Genomic DNA, 20,901 nt, shown 5'->3' with positions numbered 1-20,901 from the left:
TAGGGGAGACAGTCTAAAGGCTGGTAGAACCTGGGAAAAGGAACACTTTCCTTGAGCAGAGTCCTTAACATTTAATTCTTTTGCTATGACAATAACTATGAACTTGAACAGTCTCTTTAGCAATTACTACTGTATGCAATCCATATTAGCATATCAGGGCCTTAGAGAAGATTCAAAAGCCCTTTGAGACAGTAAATAAGTGAAGAGAAGCCTTATAAGGTGAATCAGTTATTGATCCACAAGCTTAGCCATCCAGCTAATTTTCAGGAAGTTTAAGGGAGAACCTTGAATAATAGTGAAAATGTTTCCTATGTTGGAATTAGATGGGGAACTACCTTACAGATTTAGAAAATCCTAAGATAATTAAAACAAAGATTATTTTATAGCCTAGAACTTCAGAAAACAATTTAAAATAATTTCTACAGGTTTTTATGACATGGCTTGAATAATAATGTGATTCTGTTCACACCTGTCAGGGAATGTGGGTATTGCCAGTTATCAGTAATGCTCACATCTCAAATTCATGTTGAAGTGCTGGGTTTTACCACACAGTCATTGACTCATTATATAACAAATGATTTTCTATGAACATTTTGTATTAATATTATGCTGTATATGTTCTGTTACAGATCACATCTTCCATTTCTCATGGCTATTTGAGCCAGTAGGTGCCACAATAAAGGCTGGTGTTAATTAAAGCTGATACCTTAACATACACACTGTTTTAACAGACCCCAAATTCTATTGTGGCTGTGCAGAATCATCATTGTGTCAGGTGTGCACAAGGTCATTGTGTTATGATCTTGACCATGCTGCTGTTCAGCCTTTGTTTTTCTCTTTTCTGAGCTTGCTTCACCCCTTTGGGAACTCTTCAATGTGTTGTACAAAACTGCAAGTGTGATGGTTCAGCTTTGTAAGATCTTTTAACAAGAAAAAAGATCTCTCTAAAACCTCTGGTTTAGATTTCATTTTATTTATCTTCTTTTATGAACAAATTACGAAATATACCTCATTCACAAATTGGAAATATTTACAGTTTCTTTACAACAAGGCATTGTTGAGGTTTTGATTTATGGCGTTCTTAGAGCATTCTGTCTTTCAAAACAAAGACATCGGTGTTTTCAGCACACTCTTCATTTACACTCTGAATGTGAAATGGGAGCCTTTTTGAAGAGTAATCTGCACTCTCTTTTGATATGAACTACTGGGGAAACTGAGTCTGGATGCATTTGCGTTGTGGGGATGGGGCCTGTGCAGATGGGTTGCTGGTACCATGCCACATGATCTGAAACCATCATATTACACCAGATGCTCCTAAGTGGAGAGGAGAAAAATATTCCCTTAGACCATCCTTCCTCTGCCCTCTTCTCTTTAGGAATCCTGTGACTGGGTGAAATGTGGTCCAGGTTAATAATTTTTTTTCTGGTTTTTGAGTCTTCATGAGAGGAAGAGTCTTGAGAAGTCTGTTTCAAATACTATCACAATTCTGAAAAGTTATTCAGAGGAAAAAAAAAAACCCAAACAAAAGGGAGTAGACAGGAAGTGAATAAATATTGTATATCCGCAAAATGTTTAGGAGACAAATTTTGAACATGTCTCTAAAAGGGAAATGCAACTGTGCTGTTCTGCAGTTGTGACATCTGAGCCATAAAATCTAAGATAGTTCCATTTTCTCGATTTCTTGAAGTCTGTTTTTTTCCTGAAGAAAATTCTAAAATCACTTCTTTCCATGGAACTTTTAAAAATCTTTTAATATACACTTCCATTATAAATCAGATGTGGGCCACCATTGCTTAGGTTGTCTGTCATTTCCTGGAACAAGAATAGAAAACACTGATTAAAATTGCAATTACTTTATGATACTTGAAATTTAGTTAGCTAAGGTTATCACAAAACTTTAACAAACTCCGAACTTCAGACATTTGGAAGAACTTAGATTTTTATTTGACTTGATAAATTTCACTGTAAAAAAAAATTACATTCCTTCCTACATAAATTAAGCACATTTGAAAGCTGATAGACTCATTGATACTGATTGAGTTGGACATTACTCTCAGACCACATATACAGCACTGATGACATCTGTGCCAGTTTTGTGATGTTGTCCTTTGAAAGTGCATCAACTCAAGCTTGTGTGGTAATCTACAAAGGAACAAGATGGTAATTAAGTCTTAATTTCCATTCAAAGCTTCTTCTGTGCTGACATGCTACAAACTGATGACATTTGATGCTAGCTGTGATAGATATTTGGGAAGTAGGTCCATATTCAAACAGGAACTAAGGGTTTTGACTGCTTGCCTGGGGATGGGCCTGATTTTGGTTTTCCCTTTATATGACAGACCACAGTTTTTAGCATTTCAGCAGTTGCTGCTCAACTGGCAGATGAATCATTCCAGAGTAAGCTGACCTGATCGTGAGTCAGAATCCTAAAGCACTTAAACTAAGATTTGTTTGTAGTTAGATTTTCCAGTTCTCAAATTTCAATCCAAACAATACCTACTTAGCAGCTGTCTAAGCCTGGAGATGGCTATATTATTTAAGGAGTTCTCTGACCTTTAAGGCTGCAAAGCCACATAGAGTTGAAGCTCAGAACTACCATACTCTGAACAGTCCTAGGACTATTTCATACCATATTGAATCTGGATGCAGAAATGATCTGCTGCTTATGTCCAATGGCAGATCCCAGATAACACGGCAAGAGGAATGGGCACACATAAAAATGCAGTTTAGGCTATTCTTTTTAAAATTCGGGTAGATGAGGTGGAGGTGCCACTGTTGGGCTAGTTGTAAAATATAACCAGAAGCTTTTATCTTCATGGAAAGATTATATCTAACTCTTCTACCTCCTAGGTGCCCTTGGTGGAAATGTGGAAGAACAGAGATTTGTTTGTCCCCTTCTTGTGGAAGTTTCTATGAAGAAAGTAAATCAAGATTCATTGAGCTAAAGAGAAAGACAAAAAGAGTGGCCTTGACTCTGTAGCATTGCAGCTGAGATTCCTGGCAAAGAGAGGAAAGTTCTGGAACCTGGCTTTTGATCCTAGTCTGACTCTTTCTCTCTCTTCTTTTAATCCACAATATTTCTTTCATGAATAGTTTGGGAGGCAGAGACCAGAACTTAGCTTTTAACATAAAGAAGAAGTGCTAGTACCTACTATATCTCAGATGTTACCAGGTACATTTTAAATTAGATCACAAGACTTAATTGCTCCCTGCGCAGTTTTTGAAAGAATGGATTTCCTATTCCTCTCCACAACATAAATTTAGGGCCATCAAACCAAGTATCTTTGCCAATTAATATTCCTGAATCAAGTGCAAGCTTCAGAGAAAGTAAGTGTGCAAACTTCCTGATTTTTGAGCATGTTCTACCACCCAGCTCTCCAATTGGCAGGTGATGGTGTTGGATGTTTTTGTATGGTGCCTTATTCTCATCACACACTGAAGAGGAACATGCATGCCTAACGCCAGACTCTGGATCCCAGTTTGGGGGCTGTCTGCTCTGAAAAAAGGCATTGTGTTTTGCCTGTCTGTAGGTGTCTAAACCCTTTTCTGTGTCTACACTGAATATCAGTCAGCTGGGAAAGAGATCAATAATACCAAAGCCATTTAATATTAGCTATCAGTCAGCCACAGGTGGATAGTAATGATCCGTCAGAAGGCTACTCATGAGAGTGTCTAAGTTTCCTTTTGTCAGGTTTATCACTTGCATTCTCTGCAGTCTTCAGCTCTTAAAGTATCATCATCATTTCAGAAATATTGAAAACCATTTATTTTCTGCAGTATTTCTATTTTTAAAAATAAAAGTATTAATAAATTAAAAAAATGTTGCTGAATTCAAGAAATGAAGGAGCACACAGATTAGAAGCAGAGTGAGTCAATGGTGTCAACATCCAAATAGGAGCATTTGGATGTCTATAACTGGGGTGAATATTTTTAAATACTCAACTTACTTCCAGATTGCAGCGTTCCCCACGTAGAATTATGTCACTACCTGGAAGCACCATTCCTGACTCAGAGTATCATCACTGCATCAGCCAATTTTGATTAGCTGAAACTATGACTTCCTCTTAGAGGTGGCACTTCCTGAAGTGACATAACAACATGGTAGCTCCCTAGTGTTCAGCGTACCTTGGAGGTAACTCTGGTGTCGGGGGAACCACCGGGCAGCTGGGCAGGTCGGTTATTTCAATACCCCTCAATCTCTAATATAAATATAACAATCATACAATAAATATAGCACAAACAAATGCACATGCAGCACATGTCTATATTACTGTATACCAGTATACATATATGAAATAGTCTTCTATATAAAACACTTTGAAGCTATTTTCTAAATCAGGGCCTAATTTAATGTAAGTTTTTAAGCAGTCTTCATTATTTTTTAGGGGCATGCCTTGAGCCAATGTACTCAAACCTGCCAGCAGCAGGCCGTTCACAGGCTGTAGGTCTAAGACCATCTACGCATGCATACTTGAGTCTACAACATACATGCAGGGAGTCCATTATTAGCAGGTCACATCCCACATTTGCTGAGCATGTGCAATAGGATGTCTCTGCACATGCATCATGGCCCTTCTACCAAGATAAGTGGGCACCTGGAAGTCCTCACTGCTAAGTGTCTGAAAGCTCAGTAGGTCAACAGGCCAGGAAGGCAGACAGTGAACTACTTTCATACTTGGTCATCTTCAGCCCAAATTGATAGGGTTGGCAAGTGTTCAGATTTTGGAAGCCTTTTCTTTCCAGGCCATTTCTTTTATCTTTACCTTCCTTTTTTTCTCAAATGGGCTTCAACTCTGTCCTTGTTGAGGCAAAAATGTCTTTGAAAGGCACGATCTAACCTACCATCTGCAAGACTGTGGTCATATTTGCCTACATAGTTCATCAGAATTCTGCTTCTTTTTAAAATGAACGGGAGAAATGCATCTCTTCCCTTGATTTTATCCCCCTGGTTTACATCACTGTTGTAACCTATACAATTTAACTTTTGAAAATATGTTTCAAATACCTTCTACTGTGAACTCAGTCTGTATTTCTGCTTGGAGTCTCGTCTTAGTTAAGTATCCAAAGGACAGCAACAAGTATCTTCATGGACAATTAAAAGCTGTATCATGTTTTGTCAGGGCATCTGAAAACTTTCTACAGTCTGAATGAATTAATCATCGCTCTGCCCCTCAGAGATCTCAGTAGATATGATACAGACTGTTGAACTTTACTGTAATGCAAACTTGCATGTGGAGGTTTAGATGGGCGCTTGACTTTTGTTCCCTTCTCATTTCTCAAAGGAAAGGCATTGGATACAAAGTCCAAACTTAAAGCACAGTGTGTCAGTGGGCATTTTACTCCTCAAATATTAATCAGATCTGGAAATCCAAAGAGCTGATTTCAGGAATTCTATTTAATTCTTTCAGCCCTATGTGCTCAACATCGGAAGCTTGTTTCAGCACCTAAACATAGACCTAGCCACCGTGGTAAGCTTCCTTTTAAAGAGGAAAGCAGTAAATTCTCAGTGCTGCTGCAGATCTGACCAGTTTCCTTTGAGTGTGTAAATATGCCCGTAGATGTATGGGTTTAGTCATCTAGGTTTGTGAACTGTGGCTTTTGTGTTTAAATAACCTACTTTATAAGCTGAGTACTTGGGAAAGGAAGAAATTGATTAAATCCTGGCAGCATGCAATGATGTGGTTACAGAAAGCATTCTGTGCTTTTTCACAGTACAATACATGATAATCCATATTAATAAGGCTTCCAGTTATTTATGAAGTGCTAAATTTAGCAGCTAAGCTCTTGAATAGCTATACAATGGAATTATGTTGAAAATGGATGTACTTCATTGAAATGGATGTACTGCAAATATACAGTACCTAAAAATAGCTCCATATAATGCAACATAATAAAGCTTACACAGAATGGCAGCGTTTCATTTCCCAGAAGCTCTTTCTCATATAAAACTGAAAACTGAATGCGTATCTTGCCAGTTGTAAATGTTAACATGTACAGTAGCACTCTAGGAAAAGCAGAACAAATAAGGGAGGACACACAACTCACTTTTTCTGCCATTTCATGGGAGTGATGCAATGAATGTTCTCTTTCTGAGAACATTCGCCTTTGTTCATAGCTGGCTAGCCGACAAGTGAGCCATGAAGAAAGGGTGCAACCACCAATTCCAATGCATGCAAGAGACATGGAGGCAAGATGCAAAGAATAGAGAGCAGACGACTTCTTTGTCAGAGCACGAAGAAATTGAAAATTTAAGATTCCTCCGATTAGTCCACAGATGCAACAGGCAGAAAAAAGTATCATCTGTCAGGAAAGACAAGAGAGGTTATGTCACAGTAATATTGTTCAGAGACAGATTCATTCATATAAAAAATGAGACTAACCATAATTCAATGCTGCAATAGCATCGTGGATTGCAAAATGCTTCACAGATACTCATTTTTAACTCCCTCAGCCCCAACAAAGTTCCAAGGGACTACAATAACTTCTGCTGTACGAGAGTTAAGATTGACGTTGCATGTAAGAGAAAGCTGGGTAGAATTTCTTCATATTAAAAGCTATTCAATGAAACAAGTACTGGGACACAAATATTCTGATTTCCAGTATTTCATTCAAAACAGTAGCATGATAGAACATGTTGACATTTTTATTGTACCATTTCCCAGCACTCCTTAGGAGTGATTGCCTGATGTATTTACAGTTAATCTCTCATTTTGTGTGCCATCTGTCTCTGCTTCTTGTTCAATTCTAATTTGTTCAGTCAGACAGTGGTTTGGAGGCTTCCTACAGCTTCTTTGGGGATTTCAAAAGTGTTTGAGGTGAATGTGCTGGACAAGCAAGCAACAAGAAAGAAATCTGTGATGCAGCTCTACAGAAGATTAGTGTGCTAACTATGTGTTTGTTTGTTCATTTGTGTTTAACTTGGTTAACTTGGGAATTTTAGAAGAATGTGAAAGTCTTCAATTAGACTCGTTTAAAGACCTCATATCACTTTAATCACATAGATGCCACCTTGTTTCAGGATGTCCTTGAGCCACAAAGGACTTGGGGGCAAAAGACCTTACTATGGAAACACTGCTAAATTATTGTTTTATTCACTTCCCTTGATACTGCTGGACTGTCAGATAATGATCTAGATGGGCCTTTGATATTAATCAATATGACTTTGTACATGTACTTATCCACTGTGGAAAGAGCAATTTATGGAGCCTTACAGACCACTTCTGTATGCAACTGGGATGAGAATTTCATCACAGAAGTGGCATTCAGGTAGTATGGTGTGGTCCACTGGAAAGTGACTATTCCAAGAGACCACCAGAACAGACAGTTTTAGGAAATGGTGATGGTACACATGTTTTAAGAAAAGAGGGTCTCATTGTAACAAGGTTTAACTCATTGATACTCAATCTAAGAGAGATCTTCACATGCATGCTGGTTTTACATGACTTCCACCTATATGTGGCAGAATGATCAAGCTAAGAGAAAATTAAGCCAGATATTACCACTTACAATAGGGATCATATCTTTAGCATACGATTCCACTGTGATTTATGTTGTAATAACACTGTCTTGCTATGGTCAGAAAAATTACTGTACTACTGATTCTTAGCAGAGACAGAAAACATCCTCCATCATTTTAAAACTAGTTTGAAAAGTACTTATTAAAACTGAACAGCTACATTATCTAGAATCAAAGTTGGTCATCAGCCTTATTGAGGTGGCAGCTCAGTAGTGCCACACTACACAGAAATGAGGTTTTGAAGGAGAGGAGTTACAATCCAGTGAAGTTATTGGGAAACTGTATATTGACTTAGCATAGATTTGTGTCCACACATTTTCCATCCATATTTAGCCACACAGGGGTAAAAAGGGATGTACAGCTTAAATAGGCATGACCTAAATAGGCCATTTCAGAACTGCTTTGTCTTGCCTGATTAGCCCAAAGTGCTGATTGCTTTTTTCTTGACTGCTGACTTGCAATTTTTCTCGACTTTTTATCAGAAACACTTTGACACAGAAGTTAGATACATATGTCTTTCAAATGCTTATGTATTATATATGTAGTGGTAAAACTTACAACAAGTCCAGATTTTTTTTTGGCGCATAATATTCCACATATGCCACAAAGCAGAAACTGCAAAGAGAAAAAAAAAAACAAAACCACTAATTATTTCATCATTTAAGGTCTCAAGTTTAAATCCTGCTGTGTTGCTGTAGTGATGACCACAGCAGGAGGCTGTTCAGTGGTTACAGTTGTTATCAGAATTTTTATCACAAACCTTATGTTTCAGGAAGTTCAAATTCAAGCATAAACACACTTATCCAGGAAGAAACTGGAATGAGAAGTCAGACTGAGGATGATTGCTCATAAAAAAAGAAACAAAAAAAAAATCTTAAGCTGTGTAGGTAAAGAAAACATGGGAAAAAAGCCCAAATGTTGCGAGGAAAAGATGCCTTTTTACCCCCCCTCCCCCTTTTTTTTTCCTGAGGTAAATTTAGCCAGTTACTTAATGCCCTGATCGTACAGCGTAGGACAACACTGAGGGATCATACATAGATTGTTGTCCTCAGGCCAGGGGGACTCGGTAAGGATGCAATTCAGCCACCTCTGTGGGTGCAGGTGTCAATCCAAGTACATCTGTTGGTGTAGCTACACTGACCGTGCAGGAAAATCTGATTCTAGAGCGTCTGCTTTGCAAGAGATAGTATGAAGGTACCTGTACTTTTTTCATGTAGCTCTTTCACAAACTGATCTGCTAATTGTCACATCAAGCATTAGGCAAAAACTAATTAACAAAACCAGAAACACAGCCTCCCCCACCAGCTGATATGAATAGATGTTAATGCTTTTTAGTGACCTACGTCAAAGACTGATCACATTCTCTGATGTTTCTTTTTCCTTCTCCAAAAGAGTTTAACAAGGGAAATAGCGAACAGTCCCTGAGGGAGCAGTCATGGTAGGATTACAGCAGTTGTATGAAAGCAATAAGGCCTTCTCCATGTGTTTGTAATACTGTCAAAAGATTTCTTTGATACCTCATAAACTCCTTTATTGAGAAGCTTATGCTACTTATTTTCAGAAAAGCTATGCCTCTATTGGGCAGTAAATTTACAGTATTAAAACTGGATTTTTTCTACATCCTTCTTGCACTCAGATGGTATTTCTAGCAAAAGGCTCTGTTTGACTTTGGTTTAGGATTAAATCATGGAACAGACCTGGCTGTTACATAAGAAAAAAAAAAGCAGTTTCTATACAGCATTCAGGGTCCATGAAATACATTGCATGTACATCTCATTTATCCTCCAAAATTTTGCAACTCCAGTATCACAGTTGAGGAGGTGTTTAAGTACATAGTTTATCTCCCTCCAATCAAAGTACTTTGTGCATACAAGTAAGCAGAAGCTTTGAGATTTTTACTCTGAGTTAGACACATAGAATCAGTTCTCCACAATTAATATGATTAATTGTATATATATATATATATAATATTTATATATATGTTTACTAAACTTCGGATGTGGACTTAGTACCAATCTTATGGAGAGGTTCAGGTCAGGTAGACCATGGTGCTGAATGGCTAAGGACATAGCAGGACACAGAACTGCTAATTGCTATTAGAGCTCACCCACTGGAAAAACAATCAGAAAAAACAATGGGAAGGCTTCTTTCTGCCCTTTCCCACAGGCAGAGGTGGTTTCAGCTCAGAACTGTCACACCTGCCTTGTCAGTTTTCACTCAGACTTCCAATGAAGTTTTGGAGTTTCACTCCCAAATCCTGTCACTGCTGATTGCATTCAACTGATGACCTGCTTCAGATTTTTCACATGTAGTGTTTTGTATTTCTCAACATAAATGCAGAAAGCTAAAAAATATATTTTGATCAAGACATCACTGTAATGAAATTCTGTTTGGTCAGACTTGGTAAAGTAGATTTGTAATATAATTTCTCTCTGCAGTGTTTGAATAGGCTTAAAAGGAAAATTTTGTGTAGAGTTCTAGTGAGCTTACAGAATAGATATGCAAGATACCATAAAACATACTTTCAACTTGTAACAGGTGTGTGTTAACTAGTTAAAAAAACTGATAATTTACTTTCAAAGATGAAAGAATAGGTCATCCATTTTTTCAAGAATGTTTTAATTCTGCTCCTATTGGAGTCAATGGATTTTATACCATTGATTTCAATTGGAGAAGACTTTCTATTTCCATTATACAACCTTTGCTAGCCGGAAGGGAATGTAATGATCAAGGTTTATTAGCCTTGTATATAACCAAAGGAGCAACAAGAAAATTACAGATTTGCATCATTAGAATCCAGCAGTTTGGGCAGTTCTGCTATTTACTGTTTTTTAAGAACAGAACACCCCCCACCTCCAGACCACCCTTATGTAGTGTCACATATATATATATATTACCTTAGGTAATTCCCAGTTGAAACCCAAAGAATAGTGAACTGAGCTGCAAGCCCTACGCTTCTCAAAACCAAGAGGGGACTACTGTATTCCACAGTTTTTAAAATATCTGAGGGAGTCTCTGGAGTTATGACCTGGATGCAGGAGTCGAATGCACTTTAAATAAATTTGCCAATTATACAAAATTAGGAGAAGCTGTGGACTTCCCTGATGGTAGAGGGGCCTTACAGAGAGATCTGGATAGACTAGAGACCTGAGTAATCACCAGCCTTATGAAATTTAACAAGCTCAAGTGACAGATTCTGCACCTGGGAGGGGGTAGTCCTGGATATAGGTACAAACTGGGGGACAAGACGCTGGGGTGAAGCCCCACATAAAGAGATCTCTGGGTTTGAGCTGATGGCATATTAAATATGATTAATCAGAATGTTCTGGCAGCCAATGCATCTAGCACATTGTAGCCGGCCAGTCAAGGGGGTGATTGCCTTACCCTGCACTGCAATGCTGCGGCCCCACATCCCGCACTGTGGGCAGGTTTGGGTGTCTCACTTTATGAAGGAAATCAAACTATTAGAGTGTGTCCAGAGGACAGATGGTGAAAGGCTTTGAAGGCAAGATTTACAATGAGGGCTGAGATCACTTGGTTTGTTCAGCTTGGCGAAGGTTGATGGGTGACATCACAATCTACAACTTTGTAAAATGGGGCAGCAAAGGAGGAGGTGTTGATCTACTCTTTCTGGTGATCAGTGACAGGCTATGTGGAAGTAGCATGAAGCTCCATCAGGGGAAGTTCAAGTTGGATATTAGGAAAAGCTTCTTCACTGGGAGGGTGATCAGTCACTGGAACAAGCCTCCCAGGGAAGTGGTCAGGGCACTAAACCCATCAGAGTTCAAGGAGCATCTGGCCAACACTCTTAGTCATATACTTGTTTTAGGTAGTCCTGCAAGGAGCAGGGAATTGGACTCAGTGATCCTTATGGGTCTCCTCCAACTTGAAATATTCTATAGTTCTATGATAATATTTTATTGTGTCAGGGTTTATATTATACTATATATATGCATATATACAATGTTTACACGTGTACACAAGGTGTCTGGTAGTTAAAGAACTCAAGAGAGAATCAACTGAAATGTCTTCTCAGAGGAGTTGGGTATTCATATGACAAGACGACAAGCAAGTTGTGAAACTGAATGCATCAGTGTGCCTGAACATGCTGAAAAATCTTGGAAGCAAAGCACTTGGGGAATAGCAAAGGCTTGATATTATTTGGGGATTTTTAAATGAGTGTGTAACATCCCCATAGAAAAGGCTTGTCCAGAAAAAAAAATTAACTTATGTGAGCAGGTGTTTTACTATTAAAACCAATTTATGAATTTGAGCCAGAATGTCAGCCGATCAATCCCCATGCTAAGCTTTGAAAATGATAAACCAAGTTTACTAATCTCTTCTGAGGCTGCAGAGATTTCTGGTTCACAAAAAGGAGTTTACAAGGAGTGAAAACGCTTAATCAATGCTTAACTAATTGACCTACTGGTCGATGTCTAGAGGAAGAGGCCAGACTGTTCTCAGTGGTGCCCAATGACAGGTTAAGGGGCAACGAGCACAAACTGGAACATGGAAAGTTTCATCTGGACATGAGAAAAAATTCATTACTCTGAGGGTGACTGAGCACTGGGACATGCTGCCCAGAGAGGTTGTAGCATCTTCTTCTCTGGAGATATTCAAAACCCACCTGGCCATGATACTGTGCAACCTGTTCTAGGTGATCCTGCACTAGCAGAGGGGTTAGACTAGATGCTCTCCAGAGATCCCTTCCAGCCCTTACTGCTCTGTGATTCTGTGAATCTGTGAAACATGCTTTACAGAGAGAGTATTAGCAATACCCAATGCTCAGGAACACTGCTTAAACAGAGTTGCCTTAGCCAGGCTTCTCAATGTGAAGACCCTTAGAAAAGTTAGGAAGTCAGTGGGACATGTGTGACTGACTGATCACTGATAATGGATAGTATGGCTAGTGACTCAGGATATTTGTGCTGTAGTAATTTCCTATAAAATTTTTGATGTCTCAGTTTTGCGACCAGCAGTAGTGGAAAGTAGATGAGAGCTATTTATACCAGAAAAATGCATGAAAGTACAAATCATACTCCAAAGGAATTCGTTGGTTGTTCCTGTTCATCTTTTAGTTTTGAACTCCTCAATTTTATAGTACTACCAACTGGGATACAGCCACGAGGGGGGTCTGCTGTCTTGGCACACTCTGTCTGTTCTTGGCTATCCCGAAAACCTCCATCTTCATGTCAATATGTCATACCATTTAAACTTCACATGTAACTGTTGAGCTACTCTGGACTACATTTTACCCAAAACTAACTAATATTGCTGTGGTGAGGGCTTGCCCCTTTCTATGTGATCATTGATTATCCGCAGCCTATTTTTACCAACCTCTTGGAGTCTTTAAATGTGATTACATTTTCTAACCATGTCCATCCTGAACTAAGTTAAGGAAAACACACTTACACTGAAAATACAGTAAATCACGTGTGGAAAAAAAATATATCACTGAAGGCAAGCTCCTTATAAGGAACAATCAATTGTTAAAGTATTCTCAACTCATGCCAAGAATAAGGCTAAAACATTAATGAAAGATAAGCTAAATTAGTAAGCCCTCCAAAATGCCCTGTGAGCCTGAATGAGACCTTCAACTCGTTGAAGCAGATGTTTCACTGTTGGACTTTTGTTTTAATTATTATTCATTAGAAATTCATAAAAGGCTAAAACCTCCATTAAACCTTAAAAACCTCCATAGATCACTATTTGCAACCAATTCCCATTACTTCTGGGTTACTTTTAGTTGCACATTTATTCATACTCCTATGATAGTGGTATTTTCTGTCAAGAATAGCAGAGGAGGTGTGGATTGAATGTATCATCCAATAATAGATAGGGGAAAACCCACCCCTGGGAGGTGTGTAAAAAATACAGAGAAAGACACCACAAAACACAGAAGGTACTTAGAGACTCAGTGGGCTGTGAGTGCCTCAATGTCCCTTTCATTGAAGATTTGCCAGGGACCTAGCAGAGCCAGAGTCCCATAGGACTGGTGTGATGACAAGGTAATGCAGGGGTGTCTAATTGACTGCAGAATTTTTGAGCTCTGCCTGCTTCTATTCAATACACATATTTGAAAATATCTCTCTTTTCATCTGTTGAACTTTGGAACAAAGAACCAAAGACATCCCAAAAAGGAGAATGATTATTTTGAGCCTGCTTTAATTTACTCTATATTAAATATGGATTTGAAACAAAACCAACACCCAGAAATTTTGGTAAGGACAATGAAATCTCAATTCAGAATAAAGTTCTGTGGTTTGGATCCATCCCTATTTCTATTTTCTGGAATAGAAGACTTGGCCTCTTTCACTTTCTCCTGGAAAAAAAGGGGTTTTTCTTATTGAAGCTAGATTCAATTTTAGTTATATTTGCAGAGAGCCAAAGATTTGTTGGTTTCCATCATGTAGAAGAAAAGGAACTATTTTTATTTCCTATATTGAAGCTAACTTATTTCTTCTTTTTGAAGAGGCAAAAGCAATGGTAAGTGTAATTCCTTGAGAAAATGAAAACTCTCTATGGAAAAATATTTCTGGAGAGAGGCTGAAGAAAACAGTAGAGAAAACGTCTTGAAAATAAGGACTGCTTGATCCCTAGTTAGTATTCAAGACAAAGAAGAATCCCAGAATACAGACACTTTGTGGAAAGCCCTCCAGTGTTCTGGATCATCCATATGTATCCGATGAAAGAGAGGAAAGGAAATTGTTCCAGATTTGAATATAACATAGTGAAAATGCAAGCATATCATGCTTGTTCAAATAATTCCCCACTTGGAGGAATAAATGGGCAGAATCAACAGCTTTCTATCTGTCTACTCTTGTCAGGGAGTAAACCAGAAAACCTCATTTCACGCTAAAACTGTAAACATGTGACTGCCACAAGACCCAGGAATTCAAAATTAGTGATGTCTAGAAAGGGTGATTCTAATAATCTCATTGCTTCAACTCCATTCAAATGAGAAAAAAAGCTGAAATCCATAGTGGGTGAACTGAGCAGAGAAGGTTCTTCAAAGCAGTATTTCAGAACAAGGATTAAGTTTTTTTAGTGCAGGCATAAGGAGCACAGAATCCACTCATGGAAACAAAAACATCAAACTAGAGAAAAAGTTAGAATGGGCAGGAAGAGCCAGCCTTGGTATTAGGTTCGCCTGTTCTCTCTGTAGAGAAACATGTTAATCTTTGAAAAAGGTGAATAGAACCTCGTAATGATATTGTTGTCCCATGCAAGGGGATGTGGGGACAGCTGGATGCCAGTCACCTGGACCTGGAACCAGAAGTGACAGCATTGCCACAACCAAATCCTGTGTCCCACCAAATCTGTCATGCTGAGATGTGGTCTCTGCTGTTTGAAGTGAGAAATAGTGTTAAAACATGCTTAATCAGAGGTAATACCTTGACCTGACAGTGTGCTGTTTGGTCCTATCAGCTCAGGAGGTGCTATGTTACTCACTGATTCAAGCCATGTTCAAGTAGTTTCAATTCCATCCCAGTCCCTTTGAATAGTGATTCCTTTTATCTGTTTCTAGGCCTGCAGAGATGCTTTTAAAAATGGGAAGTGGATTTTAGAAACACTCAGGGAAATGTAGAAGCAGTCTCTGAACTTGAAAGTCTACCTGCCATCAGTGACCCAAAAAAACTCTGGTCATCTGGAAAAACACTCAGTCTCAGCACAAAATAATGCTTATTTACTTGTTTGGGGCCTATCAGAATAACAAATAGTAAATTATGCTTTTTAGGGTTTTATATATATTTATTTTTTTAGTAGGGCTACTTTCATCTCAAAAAGGAATAAATTAAAGATTATTCCCTGCAGGTCAACTGAAGTCTTGTCTCAGAAAACATTTAAGCATATGCCTAAATCAGTCTATATTCAACAGATCCTCTTAAATGCAACCTAGGAAGTATAAATGCCCTTGGATAATTGTCTTTCAGGTTGGTTTATGCTTCTGGAGGGCCTGAATGATAAAGAAAACATACTGAAAGGCTTCTCATCTAGAGTGAATTGTCCTGGTCCCTTGCAAGGCAAGAAGCTCCCGTGCTTGGCACATCCTCCCTCATCTCTAGGTGCAGAACTATCTCCAGCTTCCACTGAGCTCACTGACATTGCTGCAATTCCTTTCATCAGGAGCAGGAGCCTGCCAGGAATATGGTCAGTTTGATGAAAATTCAATACACATGTTAAAATAAAGTAGGATCACATCTGCATTTTGTCTACATGCTAAACAATAATGTGAATTTTTTAGTGTTCCTTTGGAAAAAAAAAAAAAAAAAAAGCGACCAAAACACAGTTTAACTGTTCTTTCCAAAGGAAACTTGGCAGCAGTAAAAACTAGAAACAAAATTTAATGTTGTAAAATTTTAGGCCACCAGCATTGATTTAACAGCCCAAAATGATGTTCTTGCTCTGGGAGAGTTCCATACAGAGTGAACATTTTCTTTCAAATTCTGGGTAAAACAAAAAACAAGTAAAAACCAAAAAAAGTAACTGAAATCAAATACTTCAAGTGCCAACTTGGAGCAAATTTCTGTTGCCAAACTATAAATGCAGATTTTTAATGGATGGGCAGACTTCCACTGTGCTACAAACACAAATCATGGAAATGACTCTGGCCCTACAGATAGACAGACTGACCAACATCCAGAGAATGCATCTCTCTCAAATAGATTTAGGTATTTGTCTTTATAAGGGAAGAAACTATTACCCTTGCGGGGCATAGCCATAATGGAATCATCAGGTATCTCTCTTGCATATGAAGATAGATTGCACATTTCACTAAAGATGTGGCTTTTGTCTCTCATTCTTTCTGTGAAGGAATCTAATTTATAGCAAGAATTTATTCACCACTGCAGAATAACTGAGAGAGCCATTCACGTATCTGTGTGTGTGAATATACAGTCACTAATCATAGTGATAGTGATGCAAACATTATTTTCTAAATATAATGTGACCATTTAAAACAATCTGTGAATACTTTTTGAAAGATTATCTGCTGATTTTTTTGTTGCCTGTGAAAATGCCTTTGCTATGTCATTCTTGCTGTTAGCTTTAGTGGTTCAGTATGCTTGTTGGTTGGACCATTTCTACAGTGCGTCATATAACTGAATTGGAATGGTGGCTTTCAGAAATATGCCTCAATTTCTGGGGAAAAAAAAAGAAATCTGGGAGACACTGAGTAAAGCCTGTGGACTAGATTCTACCAAGACAATCATAACAAACAGAAAGAAAATCCAGAAATCAACAACACATCTACTGTAGGTTATATGGAACTGTCTTTTGGGTTTGGTGTGGGGTTTTTTTGCAGTTTAGCAGCTGTGGCCTATTTCAAAAAGAAAAAAAAAATGATATGATGTAAAATAAATTGGATATTCATCTCCACATGCTCCAGACTATTTGAGAAGTCAGTCACACCTTCAGCTGTTTTTGTCTACTTTTTAAACAACTCTTACATTTTTTAATCCAACTCAACTCTAATGAGAACAAGAAACTTAGAAACTGCTTTCCCATTTCCATGCATTTTTGATGTAGACATTGCCAAGGCTTTCCTTTTCTTCATTCTTGTCCACTCCACTTTCCCTGACTTGCTTATAGACAATGCAGGACATGCAATGATCAGAGCACTTCAGCCCATTCCTAACTTCACTTGTCTCTCTGATCCTATGAGTGGGATTCATATGATTAAAGTTAGGTCCATTAGTAAATTATCTGCATGTATGGAGACAGTGGACAGCAAGAACAAGTCTTTTAAGAAGAAAGCTAACGTGCATCAAATGCAAAGCATCACAGGAAGGCAAATATAAGAGATAGAATGTGCATGGTTTTAAGATGCCCAAATTTTAGGAATTCAGGTTAAGGTTTCCATGGTGATGCTATCTTCATCTACTTCCTTATGAACTTGGGCCTCTGCTGAGTTCCACCCACATAAGCAAAAGATAGAAAAGGGTCAAAAGTTTTCAGTATATTTCCATGTAAATTACAACAGGAGACATAACACTGTTCAATTTAAGTGTTTTTCATCCTAAAAGTATCAGCTTTTCCTTTAAGGTCCTTTCCTTTTACTTATTGTTCATTTATCAAAGGAAAACCTTGATTCAAGAGTATGAAATGGAAAAAAATAACATATTTTATGTGAGCTATTCTTTAACACAAGCAACATGAGCTCAGGATAAGATCCAGTGAGCAGAAGGCAGTTTACACCATTTCTGCAAAAGGACAGTTCTGAAGACTGTCCAAACAAACATTTATCTGGATGTTTTAATTTGAACTTAGTTAATCATGGCCCTGAGCATCCCTGGAGAACCGTAGATCCCTGCCCTCTTTCTTGTCCTGTCTCACCTTCTAGGTTCTCTAATCAGAAGAACACAACCTACCAGACAATTTGAACTGCTGGAGTGGTACAAAGAGAATGACATAACAATGGTGTTTTAGACCAAAGATCTTTAGTTCAAGGCCAAGTTTATAACCAGGTCACCCCACTCTGCATACCACTGCGATTCCTCATTTCCTTGACTACAGGAAACATAAGCTGCTTGCTTCCACTTTTCACCTTCTGTGTGGCCTCTCTCTGCCTTCTCAACCTGCAGTTCTGTGCTCAGTTCCTAGCAGTTGATGCCTGTCTCTGCTGTCTCCAGCTGCAGACATCCTTTACCCACTTGTTATGATTTCAAACAAGTACCTTTGGGTTCCTTTCCATGCCTCCACATGCACATACAGGGAGAATTTCCTATAAACATCCACAAAAATCACTTAATTGTCCTATGTCTTATTCCTCTCAAAAACTCTCCCTATGAACAGCTTGAAATCAGCCAGACTGCTGGTGTGTTAATGCAACCACCTGTTATACCAATCAATGTTGGTTTGTTGTTTCTTACCTCCTTTTATCCTACATCTGTCTCTTGCTTTCATTATAAGGTCCTTGGAACCAACTAATGTAATAGGATCTTAATCTATGGCTAGTACAAACTCTGGGGCAACAGAAACCATGAAAATGAATGAGGCAGTTGTGCAGGAAATGTGCATCGTCATGAAATGTTATCAGCTGTCACAAAATGCAATCCCTGCATAAAATACTAATCTCACTGACTGGTCAAAACTCTTTGACTTCAGTGAATCCCAGGGTACTGTCTTCTGTCATTTAATCTTCAAATAGACAAATCTTTTTGTGTAATTTTTTTTTTCTTTATCAGCAGTGATCAGAAACCTCCCTCTCTGAAGTGATTTTGACAATATCATTACCTGTTGGCTACTGTCTAATCTTATCTGGTCTTCATTCTCTTTTCTCACCTATCTGTTCTGCAGTGCAGAATTATGTGTATGTTTGTATACTGCCAAAAATATTTATGACTGTTGTCAATAATTAATAATTACTGACAGTGAGACTATCACATGGAACACTTTGTGAGAATGAATCTGTAAATTACAGGAGGTTATGCTGATGAATAACCAAGAGTGTTTTGCATTTATCATCTTATCTCAAGCAAAGCAAACAATCCTTTAAGAAATACTGCTGTACAATCCAAGCTGGCCAAAACCAGCTTTGGAGATCAAAAATGCCCACTCATGTTTACACTGAATATTCAGAATTCCCCGCTCTAAACATAAATAGCCATTTGGAGGAAAATTCTTCCTAGAAACATGCATATCTCAAACCGAAAAAAAATAAGAAAGGTTTCTTAGAAGTGAGATATATTCTGTGATATGAGCATACTGCTTCTATTAATCCATTATTGGTGTTTGATATTTTTTTGTTCATTTTATAAGAAGCTCAGGGAGCCAGATCATGAAAACAGATCTTTCCCCTTCCTTCCCATTTCCTCTTTCTCTTTTTCCTCCGAAAGCTCAGAACTCAACTGACATACCCTTGACGTTATGTTAAAACACCTTTTGACAGTCTTGTCATAAGGGACAGGGCTGTTCTTTTTTTTAAAAGCAAAACTCACAGTCAATTTAAAGACTGAATGTTATGGCCCGTGTTCCACTTGAGGCATCGGGCATTCCCAGGTGTGAGAATGGGTTCACAGAAAGTTCAATTGTTCAGAGCAAATTTGGAAAACAAAACGGAGGGAGAAAGAAGGGGTCTCCCACCAACACACACGTACATCTCTCCCCACCGTGCCTCCCCCTCGCCCCACGAGTATGCAGACAGTACCCCATGCACATCGGAAATGGACCCGGCGAGGCTCTCGGCGCAGCATGCACACGCGGAAGGGAAGGAAGGGGAAGGGAAGGGAGGGGGATGCCCTCGCACGGTTCTGATCATCACCATAAAGAGTTAAAGAGAGAGTGAAATGGCTAACGTACACACACCCCGCTCCATACCGGAGAAGAGTCTCCCAGCTGAGGTTTATGCTCTGTGAGGACCAGGCTGAAACTGACCGCCCCCACGGCCACGCTGGACACCCCTAACCCTATCTCCAGAACGGAGAGCACCAGGAGGCTCCCGATGATCTGGCTGCTGGTGCACATCCTCCCTCGGTCATCCTTCCTTCCCGATCAGCCGGGGAAACCGCGCATCCGCCTTCTCCTCCGGCGCTCCCGCGGCCCTAAGTCGCCCCCAAACTTTTCTTCCTTCGCCGGCAACCGGGGCGGAGCGGCGCATCCGCGGCCGGCGGGCGCTGCCGAGGGGCGGCGGGGCGGCCCCTGCGCCGCCGGGCCCCGCGCAGCGCCGCGCCGGCAGCGAGCGCGGCCCCGGCGCGGCGGAGCTCTCCAAGGTGCCGGCCCGGCGGCGGGGACAGGGCGCCGCTGCCGGCCGGCTGGGCAGCGCGGCGGTCGGTATGCAGCACCACGCTCCTCAGGGGCTGCGCCTCCTCCGGAAAAGTCGACCTTGTCTGATCGCCTCCTGCGCTCTCATTGAAATGACCTCACTGGGGTTGGGTGGTTGTTTTTTTTTTTTCTGGTTTGGGTTTTTTTCCCCCCCACCACCCCTTCTTCTTATTTCTCTCCCCTTCTTGTCTCTTCCTGGGTTGGGGGTGGGGGGAAGAGGAGCGCGGCGAGCCCACCCCGGCTATATTTATGTATGAATCGAGACCCAATGCACAGGCGAGGCGCTACGGCAGCCCCGCCCCAGGGCCACAAGGCAAGGCACCTTCCTCCGGTCCTCCCCCCGGCACCCCGGCTCGCACACCTCCTCCGTCCCGCGCCCGGTCGGGCTGGCGGCAGGACGCGGGGAGCCGTGGCTGCCGCCGCGCGGAGCTTCCGCGAAAGGTGAGCCCCCTCGGTGGGCTGTGCGCAGGCCTCCCTCCTCCCAGGTACTGCTGTCAAAATTCGGGAGGAAGTCCATTTTCCTCATGTATTGGTTGGAGGGCTGGAGTCTGCTGTGTCTGCAAAACTCTCTGGTCTCTTCCAAAAACACTGTTGCCGAAACAGACAAGTGCTGCTCCCATTCC

At 39.9% G+C, this 20,901-nt stretch overlaps 1 protein-coding gene across 1 annotated transcript; it reads right to left on the bottom strand.

Annotated features, from left to right (window-relative positions):
• Positions 1–1,749: 1,749 nt before the first annotated feature.
• Positions 1,750–19,981, bottom strand: TMEM196 (transmembrane protein 196; the record flags this gene model as incomplete). Its single annotated transcript, XM_084259995.1, has 4 exons — positions 1,750–1,812; positions 6,046–6,300; positions 8,075–8,131; positions 19,817–19,981. 4 exons carry the CDS (start codon positions 19,979–19,981, stop codon positions 1,750–1,752), a joined length of 540 nt encoding a protein of 179 aa, XP_084116121.1.
• Positions 19,982–20,901: the final 920 nt, after the last annotated feature.

Source organism: Gallinula chloropus (genome assembly GCF_964237585.1).
Source record: "Gallinula chloropus genome assembly, chromosome: 2".
NCBI classification, from domain to species: domain Eukaryota; kingdom Metazoa; phylum Chordata; class Aves; order Gruiformes; family Rallidae; genus Gallinula; species Gallinula chloropus.
Note: the sequence above shows the minus strand (reverse complement) of the source record. Positions and strands in the feature narration are given on the sequence as shown.